The sequence below is a fragment of the Orcinus orca genome, chromosome 6, assembly GCF_937001465.1.
Source record: "Orcinus orca chromosome 6, mOrcOrc1.1, whole genome shotgun sequence".
NCBI lineage: Eukaryota > Metazoa > Chordata > Mammalia > Artiodactyla > Delphinidae > Orcinus > Orcinus orca.
Window position 1 is genome coordinate 75,746,723 of NC_064564.1, and position 23,963 is coordinate 75,770,685.

At 38.8% G+C, this 23,963-nt stretch overlaps 2 protein-coding genes across 2 annotated transcripts in view; one reads left to right on the forward strand and one right to left on the reverse strand.

Moving 5' to 3' along the window:
• The window catches only part of RORB (RAR related orphan receptor B), a 184,644-nt gene extending 179,542 nt beyond the window's left edge, over positions 1 to 5,102 (forward strand). The window contains exon 10 of the mRNA XM_004276383.3: positions 1,843 to 5,102. Within this exon, the coding sequence (XP_004276431.1) occupies positions 1,843 to 1,998 (156 nt within the window). The 3' untranslated portion in view covers positions 1,999 to 5,102. The remainder of the gene's footprint in view (positions 1 to 1,842) is intronic.
• TRPM6 (transient receptor potential cation channel subfamily M member 6) overlaps positions 1 to 23,963 on the reverse strand; it is a 193,416-nt gene that overhangs the window by 18,430 nt on the left and 151,023 nt on the right. The gene's annotated exons all lie outside the window — the stretch shown is intronic.

Here is a 23,963-nt window from a genome sequence, read left to right on the forward strand (position 1 = left end):
CAGTTCTAATAGCACCGATGATCCTGGACATATTATGTACCCCCAGCGTCTAGTTAGCTCTCCCTCTCCCTTCAGAGCCCAGCTTAAATGGTCCTTTCTCAGAAGTGCCTGCTTGAAGCAGTCAGAGCATTCTATTATCTACCACTTGTCCTCGCATCATTCCTCCATGGCACTCACCAGTTTTTCGGTCTGCTTTTGACTGTGTGGTCACTTTATTCATCTGTCTTCTCCCACAGTTTATAAGCAACAACAGTACTGTTGTGTGAATTCTGGTGTCTAGTAGAAGTGTCTGCTACCAGTTTAAATACCTCATAATGTTGGAGAGAAAGTCTTGATTCTCAGTCTAAAATTTAACATCCATTCTGTAAAGATTTCATGATTTTGTTTTCATTTCTATCCCTATCATTAAATAGCAGTGGAACTAGAAAGTCTGAACTCCAGACTTCTTTATGTGTTCTAGATCCCTTTAATGAATATGTCAACAAGTCTAATCCTGATGCTATTTTTAAAGTTGCTTATAGTGTGGTTATATAGTCATTAGTTGTTAAAAGGAAAGTTAATAAAAGAGTGGAAATTTCTGATTTTGAAAAGCCACAAAGTAACTATTTATCTATTTCCTCCTTTACTTCAAAGGCTGAAATGGTTTCTTATTATTGAATAGGGTAGGGAGCACAGTGGGCCTAATTGGCGATTAGATGGGTTTTACTTAATTTTATCATCACTTTCAAGTGTACCCTTGGTCAGCTGTATGAACTATCAAGCTTATCGTTTGTAAAAGTATTATCTATATGAGAACATTTCTTATTCCCACAGTAATTTGATCACAATGACATTTGGTTTTAAGCAATTTTGTCACTTAATGATGGATTCTAAGTGTTCCAAAATTATGTGTGTCAAAAGCTAGAATTGTTCAGAACCTAAGACCTAATAGCATTTAACAAACTGTGGATAGTTTAAATTATTAAAACACTGTCTTCCGGGTATTTAAACTCAAAAAATTACATTCTACATGATACTTATATATCAAAACCTAACAATTATAAGTGGATATTCTCCCATGAGTTTTTGAAACACCTCCTTAAGGAAGCTGAGTGCCAGTGACTTCCCAAATTCTCCCTGGATTAAATATAGGTTTCATTTTACTCATTACGGTGGGAAAGGATTAGAGAGCTACCGGCAAGCTAGTGACCTTGACAGAAAAGCAGTCCAGATCGTTGTGAATTACACCTCATATGATTTAGGTTACACCTTCCTAACACTGTCACCTTCCAAAACTAAAAATTCTGATATTCACATCATAAAAAATCTATGGGAAATGATAGATAATAATATTAGCTAACAATTGCATTTCATGCCTACAGTATTCTTAACACTTTCATACAAACTTCCTCACTCAGTTTACACAACAACGCAATGAAGTACGTGCTATGAATAAGCCCATTTTACAAATGAGAAAACTGAGACATAGAGGATGGCACAGCCACACGGCCATTTAGCTATTTTAGAACCAGGATTCCGACTCAGTCAGCCTGCCGAGAGAGCACCCCTCCTAACGATTAAACTAAACTACCTCCCGTACCTACTTTATATAAGAACAGTGAATTAGGAAGCTTGGTCCTGCTTTCTTTCCTTCTCTTTATTTTCTCGTTAGAGAGTCAGGGAGGGAGGTGTTTTGTTTTGTTTTGTTCTAAAGGAGAAGCTGAAAGTGAGCCTTCTTTCTTTTTGAACATCTTTTTCCAAAGCCAGTTCCCTTCATCTGAGGCCAGGAAGGACACTGATTCAGGAGACAGAGCACTAATGAGCTTCCCCCTTTGTCTCCTTCCCTGTCTCTCCACTCTGCAGTTAATAGCCAAGATACCAACCATCACGGCAGTTTGCAACTTGCACGGGGAGAAACTGCAGGTATTTAAGCAATCGCATCCAGACATAGTGAATACACTCTTTCCTCCGTTATACAAGGAGCTCTTTAATCCTGACTGTGCCACCGTCTGCAAGTGAAGGTGACGAGCGAACTGTCTCATAGTCATGGAATGCAGCACCATTAAGACAAAAGCAATGTGTTCATGAAGACTTAAGGAAAATGTCACTACTGCAACATTAGGAATGTCCTGCACTTAATACAATTATTTTTCACCGCTACAGTTTGAAGAATGTAAATATGCACCTGAGTGGGGCTCTTTTATTTGTTTGTTTGTTTTTGAAATGACCATAAATATACAAATATAGGACACTGGGTGTTATCTTTTTTTTAATTTTATTCAGGTATGTTTGGGGAGACAACTGTTTATAGAATTTTATTGTAGATATATACGAGAACAGAGCAGTACTTTACATGATTACTTTTCCTGTTGATTGTTCAAATATAATTTAAGAAAATTCCACTTAATAGGCTTAACGATTTCTATGTTTTTAGATAGTTGATGCATGTATAAATTTGTAGCTGTCTTGGAAAGCACTGTGCATGTATGTAATGAGTATATAATATCTGAGAATATTATATATGACTATTACTTATACATGCACATGCACTGTGGCTTAAAATACCATACCTACTAGCAAAGGAGGTTCAGTCAGGCACTATTATGTTATTTACCTTGTGTTATATGTTACCTTTATGTTAGACAATCAGGATTTTGTTTTCCCAGCCAGAGTTTTCATCTATAGTTAATAGCAGAATGGTACCAATTCAGAAATGTCTACAAAGGAATAAATATAATGCATGACCTCTGTATAAAAACTCTGTTTCGATCAATGACATCAAAGCCTTGTCAAGATGGTACATATTGGGAAAAAAAATAAGTATTTGGAGCCATTTTCCTGTTTTAAGAATTAGGCCACAGATAACATTGTGGAGTCCAGGGCTTTTTTGACCAAACAATAGATATTTCCACCAGGACACATAAAACAGTTTTTTTTTTTCTTTGGATTTCAAGTTGTGAAAGAACCTTCATTTTGGTGCTTATTGTATCTTTAACAGAGAAATACAGTCTGTAGATTATGACCACCAGCAATTTTTGCTAATAAAATTAGAGGAAAAGAGTAGGTCAGAGCCCAGGGTCCTAATGCCATTTCATGTAAACATTTTTCTCTCTAACCATTTTTTTTCCCAAAGAAGAGGAAGAGAGAGAATATACAAAGTAAAGAAGTAGTTCTTTATGTTCATTCTCTTGAATAAGTTTGTTAGAAAATGCAGCAATAAAGGGGGAGGCAGGACTTTCTACGTCCTTCTAGTCTGTGGTCTCTAATTTTTTCAACTCCACAATGCTGTATTATAAAAATATAGCAAAACCTTGATAGATTAGAATAAAAGATCTGGGTTATTCTACAGAGCTAATACACCTCAAAGCCAAAACTATTTCCTGTGCCGTCTGGAATTGCATCATCCATCTAGCCGGGAATTATTTTTTTAGCAACTTTTAAAAGTACAGAATGCAAGAGGTGAGATCACGATTAGACAATTTGGATTTCCTAGTACTTCCTCACTTCTCCACTTGCTGACCAATCAAAGCGATCACCAGAAAAGCATAAATTCCAGGGAGTTCTGCCTGTGTTCTGGAGGCCTTATGCCTTTGGTCTCATTTGATCCAAAATAAGATTTTTTAAAAGGGAGCTAGAGAAGAGCTTAGTGTATAAGACAATGAAAATTATGATCTCCTATAAGTGTAGCCTGGCCATCAACTCATGAAGACCTGCCCTTTTCTCCTTGTCCAACACACACACACACAAATGCACACCTGCTTTGTGAAGTTTCCATCAGTGGAAACTTTTGATTTTTTTTTTTTTTTTTTATCTCTTATGCTCTCCTGAAGTTAGATGGTTGAGAGCCATCTCCATGATGCCACAGAACTGCAAACTGATGATCAAACAGTAGTGTTAGTCTTTGCTTTTAGAAAACAGAGTCTTTGCCCACATCATGATTGATGAATTCCTAACCAATAGGGAAAAACAGAAAGGCTTTAAAATAATGAATCTCTTTCTCAACTACCGTTATATTCAATTAATTTAACTACATTGAACCAAATTACCTTCAGTGTCTAAGAAGACAGCTGTAGACTGCTTATTATGCTGCTACAGGGACTCAATTCTTTTTGGTGTAAATGTCACTCCTGCTAGCTCTTTGTATAAAGAATTAATTCCAAGAGTCATATTTCCTTCTAATGGAAAGATTACTTTACTGATTGCTAGGAAAACAGGGTAATGGAAGGCACTCAATTAAACCAAACCGTTTCCAAATGCAATGTATGTTTTATGATTGGCTTGTGATAGGCGATGCTTAATGTGTCTACTTGGTGTTTCCCTTTGAGCTTTGAACTTATGTCAAACTTTGTTTTCATTGTTCTGTTGGCTTAGTGTTTCCAATTGTCAGCCTGTAATTCCTGCTCAGTTGCAAAGGGAACCATTTGTTTCCTCCAGTTTACCTTAGAGGATTTAAATTGGCTCAATTGATGAAATGGCTGAGAATTTCTCCTCCCCTGTCCCATGGGTGATATAGGAAAAAGATTGTTCCCCACATTTGCCTCAGGAGGTACTGGATTTGAATTTGTGTCGTTTCCAGTAGTGCAAGCATTTCACTGGGACGGCATGAACCTTTTGAAGCTAGGGGACAGGAAACAGCTAGCAACTGAACCAGAACAAAATAGTGGAAACCAGTACACACTCAGCCCCGTTCAGTTGAGAAAAGAGATTTCCATTTTTCGCCACAGTTGCCAAATCTGTCCCTTGAAAGAGAGCCAAGTCATGTTTTCAGTGGTAACAAAGCACCTTTAAAAGCTGCCCTTTGAACATCTCCTTGCTGCATCTCGAGGTATTTTGAAATTTCAGTTAAGAACAACTTTCTTTACCACACGCAATCTTTGTCCCTGCCCCATGAAGACTCATGAGTGGTTGCAACACATTCATGATAAAATGTGCACTGGAAGAAAGGACCCAGGATCTGTACTTTTCACTTCAAACTTCGTAAATGACAATCACTGCTTGATGCAGATGTTGCACTGTATTCACTCAGGGATGTTTTGTTTTTTTAAAAAAGAAAAAAAGAAGAAAAAAAAAAAGTACACCAAGAAGGAAGGAAAAAAAAAAAAAACAGGAAAATGACAACAAAATGTAAATGGCATAAATTAAATATGCCAGTAAGAGAACCTCTCTGACAAGGCTTTCAGACCAACGAGCAGTAACTTCATGTTGTAAGCTGAATTTACTTTCACTATTTGGACTTGCTGAAAAGTTGCTCATGAGTAGGAATAATTTAGTCTCATTTTCTAAAATCTGCTGAGAGCCAAATGATCCAGCTGCCCCATCTATAGGAATATGTATCTCCCAGAGAACCCAAGCTTCCTATACAAGTCCTGAGCAAGCCATCTCAGTAGCATTCGATGAACCTGACAACGGAGGTGACCTGTGGTCTGTAAAAAGAAAGGCAAATTTTGGAGGCAATATAGGAGAATAAGGGATTCCACATCTGGCTTAACATCTCACATCTGCCCCAACTCTCCATGACTCAGGTCCTCTTTGTATTCCTTTTTCTGCAGCTCTTTTATCCCCAAAGACTGAAAGCTGAGGGTGGAGATGTATTCGACAAACATAACCTTTCTGGATTTCCCTTGTTTAATAGTGTCTTCAGGGCTCTGGACTAAAGGACCACTGAGTAGGTGAAAACAGAGAATATAGTGGTCTCTTGGGTAGACTTCTTTGACAGAATCTAAGAGACTCTGGATATTAACAGTAGGTGCCAGGGAGGCATCAGTTCATTTCCTATCATAGCTGCCTGTTCAACACATAACTTCATAGCAGTCAAGCTCAACTGCTTGGAGGAAACCTCGCACATGGATAGTCAACTCAGGCTCACTTTCTACAGTCCCGTGGGTACCAGACTTGACTGCAAAAGCAATTCTTGTGTCCCAAGGACACAACTTAACAGCTTTTTTCAAAAACATCAGTCAGCTGCAAATGATGTCAGTTTTGTTCCATGTTCTTTGTTTCCATTTATTATAGAAGCAAGGAAGAATTCTACTGCTATTGGAAATTAGAAGAAATAACTTTTTCACGATTCTTTTTTCTCTGTAAACTTTAGTTTCCAGTGGGTTACAACGATTGACAGGAAATTCAGGCAAGGATGTCTGTGCCCAGACAGAACCACCGTTCAAGAGAACAGCAATAACTTTGAAGTGTGCATCTGTAGTCAAACTTTGTACAAAGTCCCTCTAAACAGAAAGAAAGGCTCACCATCTGCTTTAGGTGAAGTGGTATTTGATTTTCTGTTCCCAACTACTAGTGCAAGCAGCAACCTGATATGGGAAACCACGTGGGTCTTTAGACAAGAGTTGACAACCATTTGGGGTTGGTAGTAGGGGAATGTCTCAGGACACCAGAGGTACATGTTCATTTAAAGCAAAGGTTAAAAATTCCAAAGTCTAAAAGGGCCAGGGAGTTGATGCAAATGAGCTTGCCACTAGCAGACCGGTGGCCAGCTAGCAAGGAAATGCCCCAATGAAAAGGGGCATCCAACAGTCAGCAAAGCTGAAGTATTGCTAAAGTTTCTAAATCTTATGCAGTCTCTTGAGTTGTAAATGTCAGTTGATTCAGAGCTTAGTGCAGACCAAACAAATATGTCTCTGGGCAGAAGGCGGTCCACGATTTGCAACCCCTGGTTTAAAGCAAAATCCAATCTAGGGGCCTGTTTGGCTGGAGCAAGTCTGTCCAGATAAAACTCTGGATGATATCAGTCGGGGGTTAGGGGTCAGGAGATCTTGCTCTTCTGATTCTCAATTTCGTTTTCATATTTGACTATCACTGCTAGAATATATAGTAAGAGGTCAGCTTTAAAAATGGCAAACAGTCTAAAAATGAAAATAATTTAATGATGGCTTATAAAAGACACTTCCATCCGTTTTGCCCAAACTCCCAGCTTCATAGAGCCAGGTGGTCAGATTTCTTGCCACTTTTCTTCTGAAAGTCCAATGCACAATTTTTATGCTTTTGAGTCTCAGTGTGTTTCTTTAGATGTGTGGCTTCATTATCTACGAGTTCTTACTTTTCCCTTGGTTGTAGCTAAAGAATTCATTCAATAATCACAATAGCATAGTCCTCCATTGTTATGAAGTGCGGGACCATGGACCCCTTTGCAGTGGATGGGGGTTGTCTGTTGGTGCACTTTTTTCCCAAGCTGCTGAAATTCCTCCAAAGTGAACCGGCCATAGTAATCTTTGCCTCCTGCATGACTGTAAGCACAACCTCCAGTGGATCAGACAGAGCAGCTCAGTGATTGTTCTTATGGCCAAAAATAAAGCACAAGTTTACCGGCATTGAATAAGCCCAGCTGAGGGAAGCCAGGGAATGTGCATCCCCGCTGGGAAGCATGATCCTTCTATTAAACCATGCTCTTTGGGCAGCGGCTGGAGGGCATTTGCCCGCCTGGGTCACGACCAGATGCAGACACGCACTAGGTATGTCTGAGAAGCTCCAGATCCCATCTCCAAGCACAGTACTGTCTGCTTCATCTGATTAACACACACACACAGGAATGAAAACTACACCTATAGAAAACTGAGTATGTATTGTAGAAATGTAGAGGAAAAATAAAAATATTTTTTCAAATGTAATTACTTTTAATATATGCTTGTGGAAGGTCTAATACAATGTATGCTGTCTCTGTAATTTTTTTCTGTAAATAACCAGAGACAGTGAATACACTGATTTTTCTATGTCTCTGTTTAAGCATAAGACTTTGTAACGATTTTTTTAGAGGGGGAAAAACCAACAAAGAGCGAATATGTACTTGCTTCCTTTCTGCGTGTTACGTACTTCTCAGAAACTGGTTGTAACAGTTTAAGCATCTTGACTGGTCATTGGTGTTAAGTGTACACTTCTTTTTATAAGACAGCTGAGAAAGGGACAGGGCTGTCAATTAAATCTGCTCCAAAGAATCTGTATTGAAGATTGGCCTAAGACCTGCAAACTCTATCTGAACTAGACAACATGAAAAAGGAAAGTTTAAAAAAAAATGTTGCCTAAGTCCTCTTTCCTTGTAGCAAATGGCTTAGTCCATATCCTTTCTGCATGGAATAGCTTAAGGAAAACAAACTCTGCTTTCTGATGAACAAAATATTTTTGTACACATTTATTTCGTATTAATAACCCCAAGGTCAGACCACTCATTCGCTGAAGCCATAACTGACCTTTACCAAATAAATGTTGTCAAGAACCTGGGGGAGGGTTGGGGAGAGACTGAGAGGGAGGAAAATTGAAGGTGTCATGAGCTGTAACAACACAGGCAGGAGCAAGTCTGATGAACCTGATGCTTTTCCTGCATCCCAAATACGAGTTTAAAAGGCTAGTATTTTATGATGACCGATTTATAATTTAAAAAAAAGATATTTAGATTTAAATGAGACTTCCCAGTATTTTTGAAATCCCTGACAATAATTCCTTGCTTTTAGGGTTGAGAGAAATGATTTTCATATACTTCCAACATTCAGAGATTTAATGTTTTTACCTTAGCTCCAGCTTACGCGTGTAAAGTGGAGAGCAGCGCTGCATCCTCCAGCATTGAAACCATGTGCTGTTAGGGGCTTAGCTGTACCTACCGACCACTACTGCACCTTGAATGTGCAGCTTGTGTCTCTTACTAGCATGCACGTCATTGCTGGCAACGCGCACCAGGTGCATTGCCAGACGTATGTAAAATAAAAGTATGCACTCTAAAAAGCATAATAATTATTCTTTTTTAAAGGAATAATGCCTCCTATAGTCTTTGATTTTTCTGGAGCTTAATTACATTATTACATGTATTATTATTGGCCTATAGAGGCAAAAGGCAAACTACAAATAAACCCAGTGACATATATAGTTTTAAAATCTACAATTTTCTGATCTCTCTCTCCTTGTTTAACATGTAAGGCCTAATTTCTGTGTACGTGAGTAAAACTGCAGCCTGAGTCATTTAGGAAGTAAGCATTGAGTTTTTTTATTATAAATATGCTAGAATAAAACAGCACTCCCTAACAATTAAAAACAGAGTTTTATATTACTTTAGAATGTAATAGGTTTTTGTCCTTATTTTATGTCCTGTAAATTATTAGTTGAATACTGTTAGCATTCCCTGATAATGCACACATGATTTCTGAATGTTTTCTGTAAATGACAATCAATGTTTATGAAGTTCCCTCCTTTAATGCTGAACAAAATTAAAAGAAGGAAAAGAAAAAGTCTTGCCTCGTTTTCTTTTTCTTACACAGGAAACAAGGAGGCTGTGAAGAAGATAGATTTGGCTTTGAAAACATTATTCCATGGGTTCCAACTTACAGAGTTGCCCTTTTTCTAGTAAATACTGGGTAATTTTTTTCTGGAAATTCTTGTGTCCTCACGGACTTCGCCTGAGTTAGAAATGCTCATTGAGAAAAGACCCAGGCTTCATTCTAGCCAAAGAGCTTACCAAGTTGCAATTAAAATGAGAGCAACACTCTCAAAGATAATAAGTAAAATAAAGCTAATAGCCCTCCTTTCCTAGAACTTTCACAAAACAAAGCCCCTGCTAGCAGAATCATAAGCAACTCCTCCTCTGTTGCTGAAGTAAGTTACAGCAAGTTTGAAATACATGAAAGTTTTCAGATAATAATTCATGATTAAGTCTCTAGATCTGATTTTTTTTAAACAAATCATCACCAAGCTGCCCCAACACCAGAATCAATGCTCACCAACATACGAATGCTCTGAGTCTTATCTGAGCTGTAGTCAGAAGCAATTGAAGATAATCAGAGACTCACAGTGATGTTTTTAAAAAAAGCAGTTCTAAGAGGTGATGGTAATTTTTCAGGTGCTTGGTAGTTGTTGCAGGTTGGGGTCCCTTAGAGCTGAGATGTTCTAAGAAAAGTAGTTTAAAGCAAGATTTAATGATTTTAAAACTAAAACCACTGGCCCATATGACACGATGAGCATCAGAAAGCTTTCTGTAGAGTCTCTCCCAATTTTAGTCTTTGGAACCAGTAGAAACCCTTGCAGTACGTATGTTTCAAGCAACTTCTCAGCTCAAAACGTCCGGATCCCCTGTGGACCTGAAACAGAACTGCACTGATGTTTCTGTTAGAGCACCACTTGTGTCCCTTGGTTTCTAAGATGGTCTTCAAGTGACCAGAGACATCAAGTACATCAACACAACCTATCCCAGGCTCATGTCAATTGTCACCAATAGGTCATAGAACTCTTTACTATAAAATCATCTAAATTTTTATCAGAAAGCTAGATTTAAGCAGCACTGGAACTCAAGGTGAAATTTACCATTTTTTACATTTAGGTTGAACCATATAAGATGACAATTATTAACCTTTGATAGTGCTACCAAAATTACGAATTAAGCCCTTTTTGTGCACAAAGCTTTGTTTCATTCACAGATCCTCTTCTTTATTTAAGAGTAAGAACTGGTAACATGTTCCCATAATCACACTAGGCTCGTGTGCATGAGGCATTTCAGGTATCAAAGGAGTAGCCAGGGTTTGGCCTCATACTCCAGTGGCAGCAGCTCCTTGACCAAAATAAAGATGAGGTAGAAGTGAAGCAAACCCTCTAATGCCATCTTGGTAGGAAGGTGCCTCAGATTACCAAGCCACCATACTATAAACGTTTTCTCTGTTTTCCAAACTTGAGCTTGCTGAGCTTAAGTGGTTGAATAAAGATTATTCTAAGAGACTACAGAATTCTTGATGGCGATGCCTCACAGATCTTAAATCTCCCAAGTTCGTGGAGTAGGGCATGGCATAGTGCAAGCATTCAACAAAGGTGGCAACTATGTATTGGGGTCCATTCTCCTTTTGTAATTTTAGCTTCCCTACTATCTATTCCCTGTCATCTTACTGGTTTTGCCCTTGAGCAAATCATCCTCCAGCAGAGGCACCAGATACAGACATGCTTTTTACCGTAAGAAATGAGAGGGGAAACGGTAGCCCACTGGCAAAGGCCATTGGAAAAATGCTCTTTCCCTTCCTTTCTCCAAAGATTTAACCAAAAGCAATAAGAGAAGGAGCCTGAGTGGCTAAAAAGCCTGGACTTGCCATGTCCCTCTCAAATCTCCCAGTCTGGTTACATCAGATGACAAAGTCTCAGTCAAAAAGAAGAGATCTGGAGAACTGATTAATTCTTAAGCTATATCACTGCACAAGTAAGAAATTTTAGAGAAGGTACTACTTTCTAAGAGATGGAACCCATTATATCTGTGACCATGTGTTCCTGTTGCCGCAGTCATAACAGTGGGCCAGATGTCATCTTAGTCACTGGATGCTTTGCATGTGGCCAGAGATGAGGGAAACAAGAGAGAGCTTGCAGGATTACACAGTAGGTTTGGATGGGCCAGGCCTACCCACATTCCATGAGTCGGAATTAATCCCACAGAACCACATAACAGTAAAGGTTATGGGAAATGTAGTCCACTTGCGTGCCTATGGGAAAGGGAAACCAGGTTGGGAAACACTTAGCAGTCCTGACACAAATGTGAAAGGAGTCCAAGAAAATCTCTAATCTGATTTCCTATCAGATACTGCAACAAACATTTATCAACAAATACTTATTTCCACTAATATATGCCAGACACTATGTACTGGGAATACAGTTGTGAAGTTGGACAGATATAGACTCTGCCCTTACGGAATCTATGCTCTAGGTCCAAGAAAGATGGGTATACAAAAGGGTGAAAACTAATACAAATAACTACAAAAGATAAAACTTTATGACAACTGTTACACTAGCTACAAAAAAAATTACATGGTGTTCATACAGGTGGTCACTTAATTCTCTATTTAATTCTACTCTTGAACTCATTATCACCCATCATAGCCCATTCTGGTGTTTTTTGTTTTCTGTTTTACAATGTTAATTATTTTATTAATTTCTTAATGGTGAGACAAAAATCTTCCTTCTCTTATCTTTTATCCCCAATTATAGCTAGCTCTGCTCATTAAGACTAAGCAGAGCAAGTGTATGTCTAGACCTATTTTGGCACATCAACACCTTAGATAAAACAGATATATCGTTCACTCCTCACTCCCAGGCTTCTTTTTTGCACATCGAAAATTATCTGTTACCCAAACATTCCCCACAATGTAATCCGCTCATAAAGACAAGTGTTGTTCACTTGAAGAACCTCATTGGAACAACCAATAACACAAATCAGTGACAAGAGAATCAATTGGACATCCTGCATATATCAGTGATGTCAGTCATATCTGCATTTAGAACACGGCTTTTACAGACACTTATGTTTTAAAATGTAGGGGTTTTAATTATTATTCCTATTACGATTACAACTACTACTACTACCACTATGATGATGATGATGCAGGTATGGTGAAGCAGGTTTGTTACTGACAGTTCCCAATTAGAGAAAAAAGAATGCACAAATAGACACACCTCCTCCTCTTATATAGTGTGCATTCCAGTGATATTTTGTAATTTCCCACCTATTCAATGAGATGATGACACTAAACTGATTTCAAGAAAATGAAGGTATCCCTCGAACATCTGTATTTATGAAGACAAGTCACACAGTTTGTTCCTAATGCAAAGAAAAGGGGTCAAAGTAGCATCAGAAAATAACAGGGCACAGAGAAGAGAGAAAGTCATTTGAAGAAAGCTGTAAGAGGCATCTGAGAGGTAAATGGATTAAGTGGGAATTCTGGGATTCAAATGTGGCTGCAATCCCAAACATACCTTCATCCTTCCATGCACTTTTCCCAGGGTCCAATGACCCACTTATGTATTAAACATGAAATAAGAGAATTTACAACACGTTCTCATAGCCAGCTAAAAATATTTAACCAGGAGGATGGAGAATATAATCACTTTATAGCTCCAAGTAGCAGCAGAAGGGATTTGCCAAATGGCAGGGAAGTTTTACTGGAGCTATGATCCATACCAAGCTACCATGTAGTATCACTGAGAATTTGTTAACAACTTCTTTCTGCGTACTTCCCATCCTTGCCACACTCTACAAACAAGCCTAAAGCCCTGCAGTTCTCTAACATGTTCAGGTAAAATGCCATGTGCTCTTTCCCCTTTGGAAAGGTAAAACATTTTAAGGTGGGATGGAGCTGATGAAGTGTTAGGGGTAGGTTAGTGGGGAAAGCAAAGTCGGGAACGACTTTCCCCAAATAAATAGTAACTCTGATGACCTTCAGTCTGCAGAAACTTCAAATCCCACATCCACATCATTGGTCAGGGAATTCTTGTTCATTATGCAGTGAAATTCCCTGTGCACAACCAGACAGATGATGAGATAAAAACATGACATGTGTAGAAACTTGATTTTTTTTTTTTGGAGGGGAGGGGTGTCTGGTGCTTAAAGCCATTGAGCCCTAGGTGTTTCTAGTTTTTGGAAGAAAAATTCATAAAAAAGATTAGCTATTAAAATAATCCCCTCCCCCCAAATAACCATTTGGCACACATCTTAATTCTACATCATCCAACTGAAAGAAAATCTTCATCTTTATTGATTTTTTAGGTTAAAACTAATTGTTTCAGGATAATAAAAAAGGGGAGGTCTCTCTAAATTCTCCTTTCCAAAGCACTGTTCCTCCCTGAAATTAGGAATTAAATTCTTAAAAGTAATTTTATGTGAACCTGTGGAGACTCAACTCTCAGGTAGCTAACTGGCACCATTCTGTGGGAAGTATTCCTTAGCAAAATTTAAAGCTCTTATCTGGACAGGTTCAAGGTAGCAGTCAGATTGCTCTTTCTAATTCCCATTCCAGAGAGGAGTCCCAGATGCTATCTAGACAGTTCCATCCAACTTCCAGCTTTTACCTCACTCACACCTTCACCTGCCCGCCCAACTGCCCTCAATTGACTGTGCAGTAAAATACTTTTTAAAAATAGACTCTTCAAAGAAAGAGCCCAGATGTTTGCTTAAAACAACCAGTAAATTTTTTCACACTAGTTTTTTTCATTAGTTTTTCACAAAGATTGTATTAGCTACTTTTCTGTTTGTCCCCAAAGGTCAGGGATAACAATTTCTAAACGCAAGGGATTGTGATCAAGTGTAAAAGAAAAATCTGAGGGAAAGCAGAAAGGAGAGCTGAGCTCAGGCCCCACATCCCCAAATCATGTCTTTCCCTCATCCATTCAACAAACATTAATACTTATGTGCTAAGTATTATACCAGATCCAAAGGATAAAAAGATGGCTAACATGGTCCCTGTCCCTGAGGTTTCTCATAGTGTAGGCAAGGGTGGCAGACCAGCAAACAAAGGCAGTGACACACATCACAAGAGGTGTTTAGAGAAAGGATTCTGGTACCTGTAAAGGGGGTGCAATTAAATCTACTTGGAAATAGCTGTGGGAGCAAAATGGGGAAACTTAGAGAAACAGTGCCATTGAAATGAGCCCTGAAGGATGACAAGATGTTCTTCCTAATAAAGAGTATTTCTAGAAGTGGAAGAAGCATATACAAAGAGAGAGAGAGGGAGAGAGAGAGAGAGAAGGCTAGAATATGAAGCAACTGGCAGCTGCATTCCAAATATTACCCTCAGACATGTTTTGTTTGGCTTATACTTAATTAGGAAATTCCATATAAAACTGGACTCTCCGGATTCTTTTATTTAAAAAAATAGAAGATCTGGCAATAATATTCCCACATTCTCATATGGAAAAATTGTTCCTTCTAGGACATGTTTTCTCCAGTTTTGCTCTTTACTCATATGTTACCAGCCTGGCTCCTTCGATGACTGAGTACATGGTGAACAATGATGAAAGATCAATGGAGAAAGGGTAAAAGTAGGCTAGTTACGAAGGCTCTGGAATCCTGCCTGAAAAGCTTTCTGAAAAGCATATCTTTAACTCGGTGTTGCTATGACTATGCCCTCATGGAACTGGTCATCCACAAGCTGGGTTTTCCTTATAAGTCTTTTTTTTAAACATTGGGACTGGTTGCCACTCATCTACATTGATGTACTAGGAAAAAATATGTTATTTATTATAATTGCAACTACCTGCTCTGGAAGACAATTTCTGTTAAGTAGAAAACTCTCCATTCTATTGAGACATAAGAGTTTTGGATTTACAAGTTTTGGAGAAGAATTCAAAGTTCCGAAGGCTCTCTAAGAGGAAGGAAGTATATGGGGAAACGGGGGGAAGACACCAAGAAAGGAGCCAATGAGATCATGAAACTTAGGTGCAGATGGGCCAAAGGATCCATGAGGAAGTCTCAGTGGCAGGATTTTGGGAACAGGGATGGTAAATGTATGGCTTTAGATTGTTTTCTGCTTGGTGAACAATACGGCACCACCACCTCCACCATGACCCCCCCACCCACAGACTCCTCATTTTCAGTAAAGTCAACCTCAAAATGGTTTATGTGACCTTGAGGATTCAAATACCCAGAAACTCACAGAAATATTCAGATGATGCTTAGATTGCTTTAGCTAGATGTTAGATGGAGCATGGAGTTGTGTGCTTCATCTAGATCTCATAAAACAAGAAAGCCCTACCCAATATTAAGTTTATACTGGAACTTAATAACTGAGGAAATAATATTTAAAAGAAAATTTGCTTATTAAATTATTTTATGACTAATCTTAATATCTGATAATAATGTATTCTTTTTCTGTAAGGAGCAACATGACTCCCAGGAGCTCTGACACCTGAACACATGTGATGAGCATGAAGCAAGAGACCTTCTGAGGCTCTCCACGTCCCTAATTGGGAAATGACCCATGGAACTCAACCTAGGAGGAACCAGAGGGTACTTCCTCCAAGCCTCCCCCTGCCTTGTGGGGAGGTAGTGCCCTTGTAGGCAAAGGCCGTGGCAAGCTCTATACTAGCTTGCCTGACTGCCCTTTGTTAATGAGCACAGCTCTACCTGCAATGGAACTGAATTGCAAGGTCTCACCAGCTGGTGAAACAGCTTTGGTCTATAATTCACCTCCTGGCTCCTGGTTCTTATGTCTGATGAATGCAAATCCCCAAGCTTCTCATTCTGAATGGTGCCTATAGTAAAGCTTGGGTCTCACAGTAAATCATCAACTCATAATCCTGCCTTCAGCTGGAATTAAATGTGCCCCTCAGATTTCCCAGTCTGGAGACTCTTGCCAAGACAACAAAGGAAGCATCTGCTCAGCTTCGTGTTTGACCAAAATGACCACTGGGACACATGTGAACCAAACCTTATGAAGCTGACAACCTAATTGGGGTAGGGGTGGGGAGAAGACAATAATCCAATAAAGCAAAGAACTGTATCTTATACCTAGAATCAGCACAAGAAATATTTACTGAATTGATTAATTAATCCAAGAAGATAAAACAATGCACCTTCGAGACACAGAAATTACATTGACTTTTGCAACCATCAGTGCTAGAAGACAATAAAATGCTATTTACCAGCATTCAGGGAAAAAATCTAAAATTTATTATCCAAGAATCCTACACTCCACCAATTTCTTGTTCCTATGTGAAGATGCAAAAAAATCATATTCAAATATGCAAAATTACAAGAGAATAGTATCTATATACCTTTCCTGGATAAAGAAGAAGAGACTTTTCTAAGATGTTTACCAAAACACTGAAAGATGAGCCAAACACAGCAAAAGAAAATAGTAAGAGTTAATAGTGCTTAGTGCTTACTATATGCTAGGCACTCTCCTGGGTGCTTACAGTAGTTCATTTAAATCTTTTTGTGAAAATCAGTGAAGTTACTACTATTATTATTCCCCATTTCCAGTGAGGAAGATGAGACGTAGAGAAGTTCACTTTCCTGCTCAAAACTGTACAGCCAACAAGAGGTGGCACCAGAATTTGAACCCAGGCATTCTGGCTCCAAATTTCACACTCTTAGCCTTTATACTATACTGCTTTTTTTTTTTTTTTAACATCTTTTTTGGAGTATAATTGCTTTACAATGGTGTGTTAGTTTCTGTTTATAACAAAGTGAATCAGTTATACACATACATATGTTCCCACATCTCTTCCCTCTTGTGTCTCGCTCCCTCCCACCTTCCATACCCCACCCCTCTAGATCATCACAAACCACCTAGCTGATCTCCCCGTGCTATGCGGCTACTTCCCACTAGCTATCTATTTTACGTTTGGTAGTGTATATATGTCCATGCCACTCTCTCACTTTGTCCCAGCTTACCCTTCCCCCTCCCCATATCCTCAAGTCCATGCTCTAGTAGGTCTGCGTCTTTATTCCCATCTAGCCCCTAGGTTCTTCATGACATTTTTTGTTGTTGTTTTTTTTTCTTAGATTCCATATATATGTGTTAGCATATGGTATTTGTTTTTCTCTTTCTGACTTACTTCACTCTGTATGACAGACTCTAGGTCCATCCACCTCACTACAAATAACTCAATTTCATTTCTTTTTATGGCTGAGTAATATTCCATTGTATATAGGTGCCACATCTTCTTTATCCATTCATCTGTTGATGGACACTTAGGTTGCTTCCATGTCCTGGCTATTGTAAATAGAGCTGCAATGAAAATTTTGGTACATGACTCTTTTTGAATTATGGTTTTCTCAGGGTATATGCCCAGTAGTGGGACTGCAGTCCAAAAATGGGCAGAAGACCTAAATAGACATTTCTCCAAAGAAGATATACAGATTGCCAACAAACACATGAAAGAATGCTCAACATCATTAATCATTAGAGAAATGAAAATCAAAACTACAATGAGATATCATCTCACACCGGTCAGAATGGCCATCATCAAAAAATCTAGAAACAGTAAATGCTGGAGAGGGTGTGAGGAAAAGGGAACACTCTTGTACTGTTGGTGGGAATGTAAATTGATACAGCCATTATGGAGAACAGTATGGAGGTTCCTTAAAAAAACTATACTGCTTTTAATAAACCTTTAAACATAATTACAAAAGTTAATTGATAAATTTAAATAATTACTTCACTTATTATTACAAAACTAACACTAAAAAAACAGTTTTTGTTTCAAATAATACAATGCAGAACCCGAGAAATAATAAATGATGATTAAAATGCAGAGAATACATCTTTAAAGCAAAAATACTAAACTCATTGCCTATAAAGCAGAATCAAAATTAATTGTTTTGATTTTGATATGATGATTAGATATATAGGCTTAAGAATGTTCTTTAAAAAGAGCTTTAATGTAACCACTGATAAAATATTTAAAAGAATGTTTAGCTTTGAGTCAAATCAAACTTCCATGGAAGGCATCTAAAAATGTTAGATAGCTGGCAGGGCAGGAACCTCAGGGCAGCAGAAGTAGCCCCTTGGCCCAAGACACCTGGAACACCAGCCTGTCCTGCCTGTTCCCTTCCCTGGCCTCTAGTGAAGTAGAAAAGACTCATAAAAACAAATCACTTGGAGTTCTGGTCAAAGATGGTGATATAGGAGGCTACTGAACTCCCTTCCTCCCATGGACATACCAAATGTACAGGTACATGTGGAGCAATTCCCTCTAAGATAAATCCATAAACTAGCTGAGCAACACCTACACATCAGGCAAATGAGAAAATACCCACATCAAAACACATCGGGCAAATGAGAAAATACCCACATCAAAAGCTGAGGGCTTCCCTGGTGGTGCAGTGGTTGAGAGTCCGCCTGCCGATGCAGGGGACACGGGTTCGTGCCCCAGTCTGGGAGGATCCCACATGCCGTGGAGCGGCTGGGCCCGTGGGCCATGGCCGCTGGGCCTGCGCGTCTGGAGCCTGTGCTCTGCAACGGGAGAGGCCGCAGCGGTGAGAGGCCCGCGTACCACAAAAAAAAAAAAAAAAACTGGGGCTGACCATCATCCTCCCTGGAGACCAGGGAATCCAGAAGATGCCTCCTCCACTTTCTGCTCTAGCCCACCACAGATCACCAGTATCTTCCTGGAAGGAGCTTGAACTCACACCTGTGCTCCAGTTTTTGCAGCTGCCATCCAAGAGATGGGCCCCTGGATCTTCTGCCTCTGATAGCCAACAGGGCTTGCATTTAAGAATCCCACAGGATGGTAGAAAACAAAGAAGCAGTTCTTAACAGATACAGAATCACCCCCCACACACAGCTATACACCCAAGCCAAGTACAGAGGGCACAGGCAAAACTGAACATCTCCCGGTTTCTCTCTGGAATGTGCTCAACTTCATACTTCCCAGATGCTACCTGAGGGCCCAGCTGCCAATCAACCTGCATGTAGGTGCTGACTGCCAACCTCCCCCTTAGGACACTGACAGGTCTTGGCACACCCTCAACTACTGGGAGGAACCAAGAACAAAGAAGGTGGCTTGGACACTCACAAAGCTTTGAGAGACAGCTAAGCGCTTAGGCCAGGCTGATTGACAAGCTTCATCTCCTACATGAGATCATTCTTTCAAGACTGGGAGAGGGCATATAATCAGAGAAAATCATAATTCAAAAAGACACAGGCACCCCAATGTTCACTGCAACACTATTTACAATAGCCAGGTCATGGAAGCAACCTAAATGCCCAGCGACAGACGAATGGATAAAGAAGATGTGGTACATATGTACAATGGAATGTTATTCAGCCATAAAAAGGAACGAAATTGGGTCATTTGTAGAGATGTGGATGGACCTAGAGACTGTCATACAGAGTGAAGTAAGTCAGAAAGAGAAAAACAAGTATCGTATATTAACGCATATATGTGGAACCTAGAAAAATGTACAGATGAACCAGTTTGCAGGGCAGAAACAGAGACAGAGATGTAGAGAACAAACGTATGGACACCAAGGGGAGAAGCAGGGGGTGGGTGGTGGTGGGATGAATTGGGAGATTGGGATTGACATGTACAAAATAAATAACTAATAAGAACCTGCTATATAAAAATAAATAAATAAATAAATAAATAAAAACAAACAAAAAGACTGGGAGAGGTGGCTGCTTTACGTAATGCATAGAAACAAATACAGAAGAAAATGAAGAAACAGAAGAATATAAATAACAAGATAAAATTCCAGAAACAGATCTTAATGAAATAGAGATAAGTGGTTAACCTGATACAGAGTTCAAAATAATGGTCATTAAGATGCTCACTGAGGTCAGAAGAACAATACATGAACAAAGTGAGAATTTCATTGAAGAGAAAATATTTTTAAAGTACCAAACAGAGGGAATTCCCTGGTGATCTAGTGGTTAGGACTTCGCACTTTCAACTGCTGAGGGCCTGGATTGGATCCCTGGTCGGGGAAGTAGGATTCCCACAAGCCACGTAGCAAGGCCAGAAAAAAACCCAGAACCAAACAGAAATCACAGAGTTGAAGAATACAATAATCGAACTGAAAAATTCAATAGAGGGGTTCAACAACAGTTCAAGCTGAAGAAAGGATCAGGAAACTCAAAGACAGGACATTGAAATTCATCCACTCAGAAGAGAAAAAAAAAAAAAAAGAGTGAAGATAGCTTAAAGGATTTATGGGACCATAAATTTGATCAATATACACATTATAGGAACCCAGAAAGAAAAGAGAGAAAGGAGTAGAAAACTTATTCAGAAAAATAAACAGATATCTAGATCCAGGAATCTCAGAGTTCCAAATAATATGAATCCAAAGAGACCCACTCTGAGACACAATATAATTACATTGTTAAAAATTAAAGACAAGGAATCTCAAAAGCAGCAAAAGAAAAGCAACCTGTTATATACAAGGGAACCCCTCATAAGACTATCAGAATATTTTTCAGCAGAAATTTTGCAAGCCAGAAGGGGAGTGGCATGATATATTCAAAGTGCTGAAAGGAAAAACTGCCTACCAAAAAATTCTAGCCAGCAAAGTTGTCCTACAGAATTGAAGGAGAGAAAAAGAGTCTTCCAGACAAGTGAAAATGCTAGATAAAAGATGTAAGATGTTTATTCCTAGGTATTTTATTCTTTTTGTTGCAATAGTAAATGGGAGTGTTTCCTTAATTTCTCTTTCAGATTTTTCATCATTTGTGTTTAGGAATGCAGCATTAGAGATTTCTGTTCATTAATTTTGTATCCTGCTACTTTACCAAATTCATTGATTAGCTCTAGTAGTTTTCTGGTAGAGTATTTAGGATTCTCTACGTATACTATCATGTCATCTGCTACCTAAGCAGACAAAAGACTTGTATGCAGAAAACTATAAGACACTGATGCAAGAAATTAAAGATTATACAAACAGATGGAGAGATATACCATGTTCTTGGATTGGAAGAATCAACATTGTGAAAATGACTCTACTGCCCAAAGCAATCTACAGATTCAATGCAATCCTGATCCAACTATCAATGGCATTTTTCACAGAACTAGAACAAAAATTTTCACAATCTGTATGGAAACACAAAAGACCCCAAATAGCCAAAGCAATCTTGAGAAAGAAAAATGGAGCTGGAGGAATCAGGCTCCCGGACTTCAGACTATACTACAAAGCTACAGTAATCAAGACAGTATGGTAGTGGCACAAAAACAGAAATATAGATCAGTGGAACAGGACAGAAAACCCAGAGGAAAATCCACATACATATGGTCACTTTTTTTTTTTTTTTTTTGTGGTACACAGGCCTCTCACTGTTGTGGCCTCTCCCATTGCGGAGCACAGGCTCCGGATGCACAGGCTCAGTGGCCATGGCTCATGGGCCCAGCCACTCTGTGGCATGTGGGATCCTCCCAGACTGGGGCACGAACCCGCGTCCCCTGCACTGACCTATATACACCATCAAATGTAAAATAGCTAGCTAGTGGGAAGCAGCCACATAGCACAGGGAGATCAGCTCGGTGCTTTGTGACCACGTAGAGGGGTGGGATAAGGAGGATGGGAGGGAGATGCAAGAGGGAGGGGATATGGGGATATATGTATATGTATAGCTGGTTCACTTTGTTATACAGCAGCAACTAACACAACATTGTAAAGCAATTATACTCCAATAAAGATGTTAAAAAACAAAAAGATGTAAGATGAAATACAAGAATATCTAGCTAACAAATTCTGGCTCAAGATAAATAGGAACAAAAGACAGCTATATCGAATGACATAGAAAGAAAATATAAAATTATAGAAATCATTCAACATAACAATTTTTTGTGGCAATAAATATAACGAGTTTAAATTCCCCCATCAAGAGTCACCACAAACTGAGTTTTTTAAAACACCCCCCCACCACCACCAAAGATGGGCTTAAAAATAGAAGAAGAATGGAAGTAGATATTTAGGGAAAACACAAATAAAAAGAAGTGCAGTCCTTATGAGTCAAAATATTCAGTAACGACAAAACGTTAGCAAAATAAAATTAGAGATGAGGCATCTAATTCAGTCTTTTTTGGGGAAGCCGGTAAAGTTTCCCAAAGAAAGCCATGATGTTTATTTTGTTTGCTCACCCACTACCTCAATTCGTTTTCCATCCTTCACTGTGCTCAGTGAGTGACTCCATTAATTGAAGTTTAAATCAATTGCTTTCAAACCCTTTTCAAACTCTCTTCACAGGTGATACTGCTACCAATACACACACACTCTCGCGCGCATGCTCATACAAATAACTGAAAACAAGTTTCACAAAACGATGCTTATCTTTACCATGTGTGAATCTCTCTGACAGTTTCTAATATAATTTATCCTATTTCTTCTTTTTCCTTTTTTTCCTAAGATATCTAACATTATTAGGCACCAGGGAAATACAAATTAAAACTATGAGATACCACTACATACACCATTCATGTCTAGTAATAAAAAGAATGAAATCCTTATACACACAATCACATGGATAAATCTCAAACACATGTTAAGCAAAACAAGTCAGACACAAAAGGGTGATTCCATTTATAAAAAATTCAAGAACAGGCAAAAGATAATCTACAGTTATAGAAATCAATATCTTGGTAATGGCTGGAGAATGACTGGAAAGAAGCATGAGAAAACTTTCTGGGATGACAGAAATGTTCTCTATCATGATCTAGATGATGTTTGTATGTGTATACGTATTTGTCAAAATTTATCAGTCTGTATGATTAATATTTGTGCATTTGACTATACATAAATTATACATCAATAAAGGAATATTAGCATTTTTAAGAGGCTAAATAAGATTTAGTCATCAAAGAGAAAGTGCGGTAAAAAGACTCCAAGCACAAGTGGCAGCACAGCAAAAGGCAAGATGAAATATAAGGCAAAGAATACCATGACCTACATCTGGAGAGGTAGAGGGCACGTGTACGCCACATTTGGAAGTTTGGACATTATTATATGTGCCATGGAAACCCTCCCGTGGAAGAATGACGTTAATAATATTGTCAGACTTGCATACATGACGTCAATCTTCTATCAATGTGAAAGATGTAGACAGGTACCAGGGAGGCCATCTGGGTGTCTTAAATATGTGTTTGTTGGAGGAGGTAAGGAGGGTGGGTTTGGGAAAGACTGGCTATTTACTGTAGCTGAAGCATGGGATACTTAGTGAGGAGGTAGAGGTGTCTAGCTTAAAGAAGATGGGTCACAACTGTAGAGGCCTTATATGCCACAGGAAGGAGTTTGACATTATCCCAGCTGAATGAATGAGAGGAAACACGAAAATGAACAGTTACAGAGCACATACTGTGTACCAGACTGTTGCTAGTTACTTAGTGTGAATTCTCTTCATCTGCATGAGAGACCCAGGATGTAGATATCATCAGCCCACTTTACAGATGAAGAAACCAAGAGACTCAGAAAGAAAGAATGAATTTTCTAAGGCCACACAGCTAGTAACCATCACAACTATAATGCAAACCAAGGACTATCTAGATTTAAATATCTGCTCTTTCCAAAATACCTCACTGTCACCATAGTTTTGAAAAACATAAAAGCATATGACAATCCTAAAATGTAGATTTTCATCCAAATTGCATGCAGGAGTCAGGAGGACCAATATGAAGGTTACTGCAATGATCCAGGCGAGCAACAATGGTACTAAAGATGGTGAGATGTGATCCTGTTCTGAATATATTTTGTAGGTAGAGCTGAGAGGATTTGTGAATAAATTGGATATGGGGTGAAAGAACAGTCAAGGATG